This window comes from Vombatus ursinus, unplaced genomic scaffold, assembly GCF_900497805.2.
Source record: "Vombatus ursinus unplaced genomic scaffold, bare-nosed wombat genome assembly UNPS02014820.1, whole genome shotgun sequence".
Lineage (NCBI taxonomy): Eukaryota > Metazoa > Chordata > Mammalia > Diprotodontia > Vombatidae > Vombatus > Vombatus ursinus.
This window is the reverse complement of record NW_020954598.1, coordinates 252308-265126: the sequence shown is the minus strand read 5'-3', so window position 1 is coordinate 265126 and position 12819 is coordinate 252308. Positions and strand designations below refer to the sequence as shown.

Below are 12819 nucleotides of genomic sequence, written 5' to 3'. Positions count from 1 at the left end.
CCAGGTCAGTTGTTCTTCCAATGAGATATTTCACATTGTCTTCTATTTTTTTCATTCTTTTAGTTTTGTTTTATTATTTCTTGATTTTTCATAAAGTCATTAGCTTCCATTTGCTCCATTCTAATTTTTAAGGAATTATTTTCTTCAGTGAGCTTTTGGACCTCCTTTTCCATTTGGCCAATTCCACTTTTTAAGGCATTTTTCTCCTCATTGGTTTTTTGGACCTCTTTTACCATTTGGCCTCATCTGTTTTTTAAGGTGTTATTTTCTTCAGTGTTGTGTGTGTGTGTGTGTGTGTCCTTTATCACACTGTTGACTTGTTTTTCATGATTTTCTTGCATCACTCTCATTTCTCTTCCCAATTTTTCCTGTACCTCTCTTGCTTGATTTTCAAAATCCTTTTTGAGCTCTTCCATGGCCTGAGACCAATTGATATTTTTATTGGAGGCTTTGGATGTAGTAGTTTTGACTTTGTTGTCATCTTCTGAGTGTGTATTTTGATCTTCCAGAGTTTTTTTTTCCCATTGTTTACTCATTTTCCCAACCTATTAGTTGACTTTTAACTCTTTGTTAAAGTAGGGCTCTGTTTCCAAGGTAGAGGGCACACTGTCCCAAGCTTCAGGGTTTTGTACAACTATTTTCAGAGACACTTCTAGGGACCTGTAAGTTTTCAGTTCTTCCAAGGTGGTATGATCTAAGGAGAGGTGTCTGCTACTCTCCTGGCCTGTGCTCTGGTCTGTGAGCACTCTTTTCTGCCCTGGAACTGTGAGGAGCGTCCCCCACCTCCACCACTGCTTCAGGCTCTGCTATGCTAGTGCTCCTCCTCATCCTGGCACTGCCACCCAAGGCTGCAACCTAGATCTGAGTAGGGGCAAAGCAACAGAGTCTTGCCTCAGTGCTAGCAAAAAGACCCCTGTAATCGCCTTCTGACCAGTAGTTCGACCCCCTTACTATCTGTGGGCTGAGAGCTCCAGAAGTAGCCACCGTCACTGCTGATTCAGTCACTCCCAAGGTCTACTCCTGGCTTGCTGTGGTCCAGGCTGTACTGGGACAGCATGGGCTGGACTGCACTTCACTCTCATCCAAGTGAGACAAACCTTTCCTGCTGACCTTCTAAGTTGTCTTGGACTGGAAATTTGTTTCATTCCATCTTTCTGCAGATTCTGCTGCTCTAGAATATGTTTAGAGTCATTTTAAAATGTATTTGGAGGGGTTTGGGGGAGAACTCAGACAAGTCCCTGCTTTTACTCTGCCATCTTGACTCCACCCCCTGCAATCTCTTTTTAAAAATGCTTTACGCTTGGATCAAAAATTTTTTCAATAAAGGAAACTTTTACACTGTTTTTCAATATTGTTCAGTCATCTGCACCAATGAAAGGATTAACACTAACTAATAAGGATAATGGAAAAGTACAGAAGATCTACCCAGATAATCTACCTAATATGGACAGCCTCTACCTAGTAATATAAGATGCCAGCCATCTGGTTTACACTATTCTGCAGCATGCAGACTTTTTTTTAAAACCACTGATTAAGAAGTATCTCTCATAGCCTACTTTTTGTATTCAGAATTTCCTTGAATTGCCAATTCACACATGGTCAGGACTAGTCATTAATGCTATCTGGTGTTATAATTATTAGCTATACAACTTTGATCCCTGGTCACATCCTTCACTTCCCATGTACTGGTGTGCTAGAGTGTACTTGAAGGATATTAGATTATGCTCTTTGGCTAAAATTTCCTGAAATAGGAAACTTTTAGGTAGGCTGTGTCAGAGATTCACTACCCCTGAAGATCATCATAAACTCTCCAGGGCACGAAGCTAGAGCGTGGTGGATAAAAGTTCAGCATGGTTCTTGCAAGAGCCTACTTGGAATTGATGACTGAATGAATGAAGTGGAATTCTATCTCACTCTTTTCAAGATTAATTGAAACTTTTTAGCTATAAATAAATAATAACAACTCAGATCTATAGGGTACTTTGAGATTTTCAAAGTGTTTTCCCCACCACAACCCTGAGGCATAAGTAGTGTGGGCATCATCACCATTTACAGATGAGAAACTGAGTCCTAGAAAGGATACATGGCTTGCTGAGGATCACACAATTACTAAGTATTTGAGGCAGGATTCAAATCTAGGTCTTCTGACACCAGCTTCAACACTTTATACTATGCTACCTCTCAGAAAATTAGGCATCTGAAATGCTGCATAAGCTACCCCATTTCCTTTTTTCTCATTCTAAACACTGTTATTACTTGGCTAATATGCCCGCCACAGACTCATGGAGCTAATGACTCAGTTAGGGAGATCAGGAACTCTATGCCTTGGATCAGGCTTAGAAGTCATCTCCAGGGGGCAGGTAGGTGGCGCAGTAGATAGAGCATCGGCCCTGAAGTCAGGAGGACCGAAGTTCAAATCCGGTCTCAGACCAAACACTTGACACTTACTGGCTGTGTGACCCTGGGCAAGTCACGTAACCCCAATTGGCAAAAAGAAAAAAAAAGTCATCTCTAAAGGGGTGGCTGGGGCTCCTGAGAGGCCATGGGCCAACCCTGAGGGCTGTGTGACCAATCATTTGGTGGGTACCAAGATGAGTCACAGCCTATCCTTCCGGTGTGATAATTAAAAAGGCTCAAGAGACATAGTTTCTGGGTAATTTAATCATTTTATTAATAAGGCCAGCACATTATTAATAAAAGGATGGTCATTTGGCCGTCTCTCTTAGACCAGAGACAATCATGGCAGCAGGCTCAGAGCTTTCATATTCTTTTCAAAGAGGAACGGCAATCAATTCTGACTGGTTAACACAATGAGAGGTGGGCTATATTAAAATGATGGGCTGAGAGTGACATCAGGTCACCCTTGGATACAGAAGCTATCTCTATACCCAGACCACCCCAGCCTTGGGCCATCTCTTCGAAGAATGTACACCCCACTCAGGCCTGAGCTGGACGCACTAGCTACCCTACCAGGGTGAGGTCTCAGTCCAATCTCATCTGCAATGTTCTTCAAGAGCCTGAACTTTGAAAATCAGGACTTTATAAAGAGGTGGGGGTAGGGGGGAAAAGATTCTGGCTCTCCCCCAATCATCGGTTATGAATAATCATTTCTCTCACCTGCCATAGAAGAGTTTGTCTCCAACACAATCATTCCAGTCCTATCTCCCCCTGCAACTGTTCTGGCTCCAGATCTCCCCTCTTCTGACCCTGGGGTCACTTCTCTGAAGCAGCGGTGTCAAACTCAAATGGAAGGTGGCCACTAAATCATATAAGGATTCCTGCTGGTATATGTTAACTTAGAAAAATTACATGTTATCATTATCTATCTTCTACTGTATTTTTATCTTGCTAAATACTTCCCAATTACATTGTAATCTGGTTCTGGCCTCACTTGGGAACATTGCAGCACTTTTGCTCTAAAGGATCTCACTTTCCAGGGATGGTGGGGAAGTCTTCAGCAGGGCAGTCCTCTATATTCAAGCTTCCATGCTCTTTTAAAAACTGTTAATTGGCAAATATGTTAAAGCAGTTAAGGAATGGTTTGTTTTGAGTTTTGACTTTAAATTGTTTGTTGAGGCAACATGGTGTTGTGGCTAGGGAGCCTGTTAAAAGCCAGGAAGATTTGGGGTTCAATTTCTACCTTAACATATACTGTTGGGAGGCTACTCATACCACTTAACTTCTCCAGGCTCTAGACTGGACTAAAAACTAGGGTTGACCTCCATCGGTAAAGTGGCCATCCCTGCCCTCCGGGAGCTCACAGTCTAACGGGGAGACCACTCACAAAAACCTACCCAACCAGGGAGATACAGACAGGGTACTTTGGAGATAATCAATAGAGATCCACAACTCTCCATCTCCCGACCTGGTGCCTTTGCACCGGCCGTGCCCCACGTCTGACTGCTCTCTCTCCATTACCACTGCCTCCTGGCTGCCTTCCAGGCTGAGATCATCTTGGCCAGCAGTGCCTTATCGGCTCAGATTGCCTTCCTTGTATACCGTAGGCACCCCTTAGGAACACAGTCATTTATATGCATCCTAGAGTGGAAGCTCCCCGAGGGCAGGGACTTCAGTAGGAAAAAGATAGGGGGAAAGGGAGGGGGAGGGGAAAAGCAGGGGGAGGAGGAGTCCTGCGCAGCCGCACTGGGGCCCACCGGAGGCAGGCGGGAGGAGAGGGGAGGGGGCGGCCGGGAGCTGTCGCAGCTCGTGACACCATCGGGAGGCGTCCGCTTGTGACGCCATCAGGAGGCGCCCGCGCGTCTCCCGGCTCCTGGAGCTCCTCGGCGGCCGCTTGGGACCGCGCGCGGAGCGTCATGAGCGGCGGCGGCGTCCTCCTCCTGCGGGCGTTCGGGGTGGGCTCCCGCCGGGCCCTGGGCGCTCTCCCCCAGCGGCGGCTGGCGGCGGGCATCCTCCGGCGGCTCCTGCGCACCGGCCCGCGGTGCTCGTCCTACGCCAAGGACCTGTTCCTGGGCAAGATCCAGAAGGTAACGGCCGCCCCGGCCCGGCAGGCGAGGCGGGGGCCACGACCTCCCGCACGCCCGCCCCAGGCCCACCTGTCAAGCCCCGCCGTTTGCCGGTTGTGGGAGCCCGAGCCAATCGCCTCTCCTCTCCGAGCCTCGTTTCCCTCATCTGTAAAATGGGCAGGATCGAGCAGCAGCCGGGCCTGCGCCGCCCCGGGTTTGAACCCGTGTTTCTCCCTTCCGGCAGTCGGGGTGCTGAGGGTGGGCCGCTCCCTCCTCTCCCTCTGATCCGTGAACCTCAGGTTCTCCCTGGTCTGGGTGATCCCTAATGTCCATCTCGGCTCCAGATCCTCTGAGCCTGGCCTCGCCCATCCCCCAGCGTGGACAGCTCTTACGAGACCTTGCATCAGGAGGGGGAAAAAAGCACATCTTTATTGTCGTTGACCTCTAGCTGAAAGGTAGCATTTCCTTAAAAGATTTGAAAGCATTCGGAGAAGGGGTCCATAGGCTTCACTAGACAGCCAGCAAAGATGAAGAAACCCTGATCTCCTTTTAAAAGTGAGGAAACAGGCTTAGGAGAGGGGAAGTGATTTGCCCAAGGTCATATTGTGAGTTAGTGGCAGGACTGGGAAATGAACACGGATCTGACTCTCAGTCCAGTAATCTTTTAAAAAAATTTTTTTTTGCTTAAAAATTTTTTTCCCTAATGTTCTTTCTTACCCCACCTCTCTCCCCTCACAGCAGCAAACTAGTTCAAGCCTTCATTACCTGTCACTGTTGGAGAAATCTCTACCTCGAGTCCACTTTTTCTTAATCCTTCCCGAGGATGCTGCTAGATAAAGGTTTTAAGCTGTATCTGGTGTCCACTTTTTCTTAATCCATCCTAAGTATAGTGCCAGATAAATCTTAAGTACAGCTTTAAATTCATCATTACCTTGCTGACAAAACCTTTAGTGGTTCCTTAAAGCGTATTGAGGATATAGTTCCTGCTTAGGTGAATCTCTGTGAGTATGACCTCCTTCCATTCATGGTGTAGTTTATCCACTCCCTGTAGTCTTGTCAAATGTCCTTCCAGGGTTTTTAACGTATAGGTGCCAATTGCAGCAACTTAGGTTGTCCCTCTGTTGTCCTTGACTCTTACTATGTGAAATCAAAGAACTGGAGTCAAAAGAAACTTAGAGATCATCTAGTTCAACCCCCTCATTTAAAGGTGAGGAAACTGGGGCCCGGGAAAGTTAGTTACCATTAGAGGTAAAATTTGAGCCGAGGTCCAGAGTCACTACTAACATAGAGTTAGGACAGGCAACTTGACATGAAACCTCTCCCTAAATTGACATCAGCTCATTAAGGACTACTCTCAGGATGTAGTCATTAAACTGGTTCCAAATCTAAATGTATAATCACCTAAAATGTGTAATCCGGTCCACAGGTGTCTTAACTCAGCCTGAATGCTGCAAGCCACTTTAAATGTAATTGGGACATGTTAAACAAAATAAATAAATAAAATATAGATGATTTTAATTTGTGATTTTCTAAGTCAATATGTGACCATAGGGTTCCATTTCTGTTTGAGTTTAACCCCACTGATCCAGCCTATAACACTGTATCTTGGCCTCAAGAGTTGCATGAGAGGCTTTGTTACGTAATTTGTTAAAGTCTAAATATACTATGTCAGCTAGATGGTGAACTAGATAGCAAATTCCACCTGGAATTAGGAAGGCGTGAGTTCAAATCCGGCCTCAGACATTAGCTGTGTGGCCTTGGGTAAGTCACTTAACCCTGTTTGCATCAATTTCCTCTTTTGTAAAATAAGCTGGCAAACCATTCCAGTGCCTTTACCAAGAAAATCCCGAATAGGGTCAGGAAGAGTTGGACATGACTGAAATGTCTCAACAACAACAAATACTATGTCTGTGGCATTCCCTTCGGAAACCATTTTAGTTGCCTTGTCAGAAACAAGACAAGATTCATCTGGCATGACTTGTTCTTGATGAACCTGGCTGACTTTTAGTGATATCTGCATCTTTCCTAAATGCACACAGACCAGCTCTTGTAATGGCATTATAGACTTTTTCCAGTAATCAGTCAAGCTCCCTGGTCTATAATTGGCAGATCTCAATCTCTCTCTCTCTCTCTCTCTCTCTCTCTCTCTCTCTCTCTCTTTCTCTCCTCTTTTCTTTCTCTCTCTTTCCTTCCTCTTTCCTTCCCCCCTCCTCTCTTCTCTTCCTTTTCCCCTTTCTCTTCCTCCCTCCCATCCATCTCTCCTCTCCTCCTTCTCTCTTTCTCCTCTGTTCTCTGTCATTCAGCATTTTCTCTTCTCCAGTTTATACCACCTCTACCCATTGATCAGTAACACCAACTCAACCATCATACCTACCCATTATTTCATTACCTAGACTGAGCCTGGTGACTTGAACTTTCTAAGAACATGTTGAAGCTGTCTGATTCTGTCTTCATTTATCTTATATTTCTACTCTCTGTTAATCATTTTTGTTGTCTCATCTTTATTCAGCAACATATAGTAACCTTATGATATGTAGGGTCATCTTTGAAGAAAAAGGCATATAGCTGTATAAAACATAGATGGTAATCCCATATATGGGATCATCTAATATCCTGTGCTTCTGAGAGTAGCAACAAAAGTAATTGAATTTAAGTAGGACAGCCTTAAACAAGACAGGACATGTACTGTAAGGGAACATTGAAGTACAGCTTTGACCCATTTGGCATAGGTGTTAATAATAGCTACTGGGAGAAAGGCATTCAGAAATGGCATAATGAATAGGGTCTCTGAGGTAGAACAGCAGGTGGTCCGGAGCTGGAGGCCCTGGATAAAATTCTCCATTTAGAATGCCAGTTTTGAGGATATAACCCAGTTTGTTATATCTTATCTTGCTCCTAAGTTTGTTGTAGTTTTCTGCTTCAGCAACCAGTACCTCAGTCAGGCAGAGAACAGCAAATCCCCTTTTCACTTCCTCTGCCTTTTGAAGGATGAAATTGTCATTGAGACAAGTTACACATTTCTGGCCTGCTCTGCCTTTAGCATAGAGAAAATCCTGCAGATGTCTGGGTCCCCTATCACTATGGTATCCTATTATTTGTGCCAAGTTTGTGATCTCTTTTCCAAGTGCCTCATCTAGTTTCTCCTTTCTGCCTACGCAGTCTGTAGTATGTCCCCAAAACACTATTACTTTTTCTTCATCTCTCTCTGCATCCTCATTCAAATGCTCCCTACCCAGTTTCCCCCGTTCAGGTTCCTAGATTTCCTAATGAGTGTATCTTCTTAATTTAGAATGCTATTCCACTCTGCTCCACTTATTTCTTTTGAAGAAACTATGCTCTGTCAGAGTAGTATTTCACTCACATCTATCCCTGGCCTCTAGCTATACAACACAATATGTAGTTGGCGAGTCCAGGAGAACTGGTTCCCTACTGACTTTAGTGTCCAGGTTATCTTTTAGAGTCTTTGAACAGTAAACATAGAAAAATCAACAGTTGCATCTGTAGCTGGGTAGAGATCTACACTGTCTTTATTCTTTACTCTTATGCCATATAGCATCATAAGCTAGTCTCCTCATGGATATAGGGGAAAAAATCCCACAAGATTTGGAGTCAGTCGCATTGGCTTCCATTTCCAGATCTGCTTTTTGCGTGGGACCTTGGGCACATCCACCTCTCTAGCCTTCAGTTTCCTCATCTGTAAAATGAGGGTGCTGGACCATTGGTGTCTGCAACATTCCTTTCAATTCTAAAGGCCTGTGATCTTAGGATCCAGTTGTCTTTGTAATTTACCGTTATCAGAATTCAGGGAGCGCTGTTAGCTTGGTAAAAATCTTGGTCTGCAAGTGAGTTTCCCTGGTGCTGGCTAGTATCAGCAGTTGGTCATCTTCATCTTCTGTATTGCTTCATCAGTTCAGCCAAGTGGGCCATGCCCTTTTGCACAAGTTCTTTCATGTAGGCCTCAGAACCAGAGTAATCCAGTGTTCCTACTGCCCTATAATATGTGCTTTTGGTGATGAGTGCAGACTGCACAGTTGAAAGTGTTTCCCAGAAAATCATGTATGTCCGGCACCAGCTTCCGGGTCCTTGGATATGAAGCTTAGAGCACCAGTAGTAGGACTGTTCTTTGGTCCTTAGCTAGCACGTGCTTCCTGACACACGTGTGTCTTGTTGGCCTTTTGAGCAGCAATACAATGTGCCTTGTGTTGATGTTTGTGGTTGGTGAGGTCTGTGGAATCACAGTCCACTGGGCTTATACCCCCGGAGGTAGGCCCCATGAGCTTTCCTTGTGCTTGTTCTTAGTCCCCACTGTCACCCTGGTTTTGCTGGACTGTCTTTAATTTGTCATTGTGCATCTTTCCTGAGCTCTAGTCTCATGTTGCCGTTGCCTTTTGGACATTTCAGACTGAGTATCCCACAGTCGTCTTAAACTCAGTATATCCAAAATAACTAATTCTGTTGTCTTCCACAGCAATTTGTCTTCCTGGTACCCTTATTTCTTTTGGGACACCACCATACTTTCAGTCACCAAGGCACACAAACTCCCTGATTCCTCACTCTCTCGTGCCATATAGCCATTCATTGGTTAAGTCTTGGCAGTTTTACCTTCACATCCCTCACATCCATCTCCTCTCCATTCATATCACATCCGCCATAGTTGAAGCCTTCGTCACCTCTCATTTGGACAATTGCAACAGCCTCCTAAGTAGTCTGACTGCCTCCAGTCTCTCCTCTCTCTACTTCATTATTCACACAGCTACCAATGATATTCCTAAAGCACCGGTCTCATTATATCATTCCCTTACTCAATAAACTCCAGTGGCTTGAATCTTTATTGCCTTGGATCAAATACAGATTCCTCTGTTTGACATTTAAAGCTTTTCACAACTTTTCAGCCGTTTGTCCACATTATTACTCTTCACTTACTCTGTAATCTGGCCAAAATGGCCTTCTTGCAGGTCCTCACAGACAACATTCCCTCTCCCATCTCTGTTGTCTAGGCCGACGCTCATCCTTGGAATGCCCTTCCTTCTTACCTCTGCCTCTTAGAATCCCTGGGTGTATGGGTGTTCAAGGAGGACTAGCACCTCCAGTGTGAGGGCTTGCCCAGCCCTTTTCAGGGCTGTTTGTCCATCTTTGGTATTCACTTGGCACTCAACTGTCACCTGTGGCTCCAAGAAGCTCTAGCACATGCGGTGGTCACATCCTCCTAAACTGTCTCAGCCACTGGGCTAACCAGGCTGAGGGTAACCAGCAGGTCCCAAACCCATGCATGTGAAGACTTCGCCCAGTGGACTAGGTGAATGAGAACAATTTGTTCCAGTGGCCATGAAGGCGGCTGAAGCAGGTGCTTTAGAGCTTAGTGAGACATTAAAGACGCCAAGGCCAATCACTGCATCCCAAGCCATCGTTAGCTCTTCTGGCTTTTATCTTGCCACTGGACTTCAGTGACTCTGGAAGAGAGAGTGAGACTGACTGCAATTTTGCCTTAGTTAAATCCAATTCACAAAGGAGTCAAGACGTCACCCTGTGATATCACTGGTCCTCTTTGAAAACGAAGGACCAACAACAACAGAATCTCTAGATTGCTTCAGAGGTCACCCTGAGTGCCATCTCGTACATAAAGCCTTTCTTGATCTCCACTTCCCCCAAGCTGCTAAGTGCCATACCCAGGAAATGACTTTACTTTAGATATATTTTATATCTTATCTGTGTGTGTTGTTTATCTCCAATAGAGTATAAACTCTATGAGGCAGGCACTCCTTGCTTTTTGTCTTTGTAGTCCCAGCACCTAGTATAATGCCTGTTGCAAAGTAGGCACTCAATAAATGCATTGATGGAAAATTCTGTGTCTTCATACCTGAGAGTGTAAAATAAAGTGAATATGACTGGTATTCTTATTGCAAGCTTCCCCATTTTGCTTCCGTCTTGTCATCTCATCTTTTTCTCTTCTAAGTTAATATTCTTACATTTAGTCAGATATCTACTTATGTTGGGAAGGTATATATTGAAAAGGTGCTATAGGACACTTCCCTCTCTCACTCTTGATTGATTGGCTGAGGTGAGAGGGGAGCCAGCTTTCTTTTTCAGTGATGCCATCCATGATGGTGCGTATTGGAACAACCAGCCACCACTAAAAATGACTGAGAAGAACGATTGGAGGGGGATGAGGGGGAATAAGACAACCCTATTTCAAACAAAAAAGCCTGTGCAAATAACCTCCTAGAATGTTTATTAAATTGTTTGGTATAAAAAGGCAAAAATAATAAGCAGCTCAGGACCATGGGGGTGTGAGAAGCCATATTTTGAAATGCTCTGGCACTGTCCCTTATCTAGTGATATTTTTATGGCTAGTCCAAGTAGGACATTTGTTCAAAACAACAGCTCTTTTTTAAAAAATGTTTAAAGAAATTTTGATTTATATCTTTTTTTATATCACCAAAATTTCTTCCAGTACCCTTTCCCATCCCATATAACAAATTACATTTTAAAGAAAAAGAGGAAAAAGATCAGCAAAATTAATCAATACATTGAAAAATTCTGAAAATATGTGCAATTTACCACACCAGCCCATGGACCTCCCACCTCTGTAAAGGAGTAGGGTGGGGGGGTGTCTTCTCATAACTCTAATTTTGGATCTCCAAAATTTTACAGCAGTTAACTTTTATTGTTTGTGCTTGTTCAATCCCTTTACTTTGACATCTTTATTAAACTTAATGCAATGTTGGCATGCCATGAAGCCTTAAACCAAACTAAAGGTCTGCAGATTATCAACAGTGTTCTGCTGCTGTGACTGTAAAACTTGGACCTTCAGATCTAGTTTCTTAAATAAAATGGTTTTTTGGGGGTTTTTTTTTTTTTTGCTTTTGAGACATTTAATGAGAAAACAAAGTAACCAATGAGGTTCTCTGTTGCCAATCGGTCCAGCAGCATAGAAGGTACTATTATGCATTTCAATTTTCTGAGCTCTATGTTAGGGAATCCTGGAGGTAGTAACCTGCCCTCCATCACCCCACCCCTCTTTGCCTTTGACTTCTAAGTGAAGGTAGGGCTGAGACACAGGATCACGTAATCCATCCTGTTAGAAAAGGTTGAAATTCAGTGGTGTCCAAAAGACCATTTCTGTCAAGAGTCATAAAGTTCTGGTGGGATCACAGCAAGCCTTGTCTCTTGTTAAGCCTTAGGCTTGGGGTCAGCCTTTTATCTGCTAAAAGTAGCTCTGAGGGCTCACTCTCTAGAAGGCATATAGGTTTATCTAGATCATGGCTTTTTGGCCTTATAGGTTGTAGCTGGTTCTAGTAGATATTATCCTAGTACCTTAGCCTCAGGTCTTTTTGCATTGAACCAAAAACTGAATCCTGAGATGGGATCGGTTTGACCCAGAGGCTTACAATGAATGTTTAAACAACAACCACAAAAACCTAGACTTTTGCTTAAGCAAACCTTGTTTCGTAATTATTTGACTTCACTTTAAGTTTTAGGTGCATTAAGTCTCAACAATTTTGCATTTATGCCAAGTTGTCCTCAGTAGTCTTCGTTTTCTTTCACTTTGCCACCTCTAGTTGGGCGTACTCCATTCTTTCAAAGTGCTGGTTTTCTCACTTTGCTTTATTTCATGTAGATCTTTTCTGTTTTCTTTGTGTTCTTGATGTTGTTATTCTTAATTGCATTATAACATTTTGTTAAATTAATAAAGCACAATTTATTTAACCCTTCCCCTAGGTCATTTACAGAGGTTGGGGTTTTGGTTTTTATTTTTGTTCTGGATTGTATATAACACTATGAAAATCTTTGAATACTTAGCTCTTTTAAAAAAAATAACACTTTAATGATTTATTTCAAATAGAAATTATTGAGTCAAAAGGTATGGCTATTTTTATAACTGTTGAAGATGAACAAGCTTGTAATTCCACCAGCAATGAATGAGTATTCCTTTTCCTCCATAGCCTCATCAGCCTTGCTTTTAATTATTATTGCCTGTTTGACATGTGGGAGTGAAAAATGGTTTTAATTTATTTCCTTTTGACTATTTGTGAGCATTCTAAGTAATTATTAACAATTTCTGTCTCTTCTTTGACAGTAAGTTCATGTCCTTTGACCATTTATCTGTTGTGGACTGAGAATTACTCCTGTGAATTATTCCCTTTTTGGGACTTTATCAATAAAATTATCAAAAGATATAAAAATTTTTGTTTTAAGTTTTTTAACTCAAATGCCAAAAAAGAAAATTTATACCTCATTTGACACTCCTATTTCTTATATTTTTCTCCCAACGTAGTGTGTAGAATAATGCCTAAATATTTTCATTCCATCACAGCTCAACTAAAGTTCCCTTTTCCTATATCTTTTTTTTTTTTAA

At 43.1% G+C, this 12819-nt stretch overlaps 1 protein-coding gene across 1 annotated transcript in view; it reads left to right on the top strand.

Annotated features, from left to right (window-relative positions):
* Positions 1–4313: 4313 nt before the first annotated feature.
* LOC114024242 (acyl-CoA dehydrogenase family member 9, mitochondrial-like) overlaps positions 4314–12819 on the top strand; it is a 52441-nt gene continuing 43935 nt past the window's right edge. Inside the window, exon 1 of the mRNA XM_027837254.1 lies at positions 4314–4484. Coding sequence (XP_027693055.1) covers positions 4314–4484 — 171 coding nt within the window. The remainder of the gene's footprint in view (positions 4485–12819) is intronic.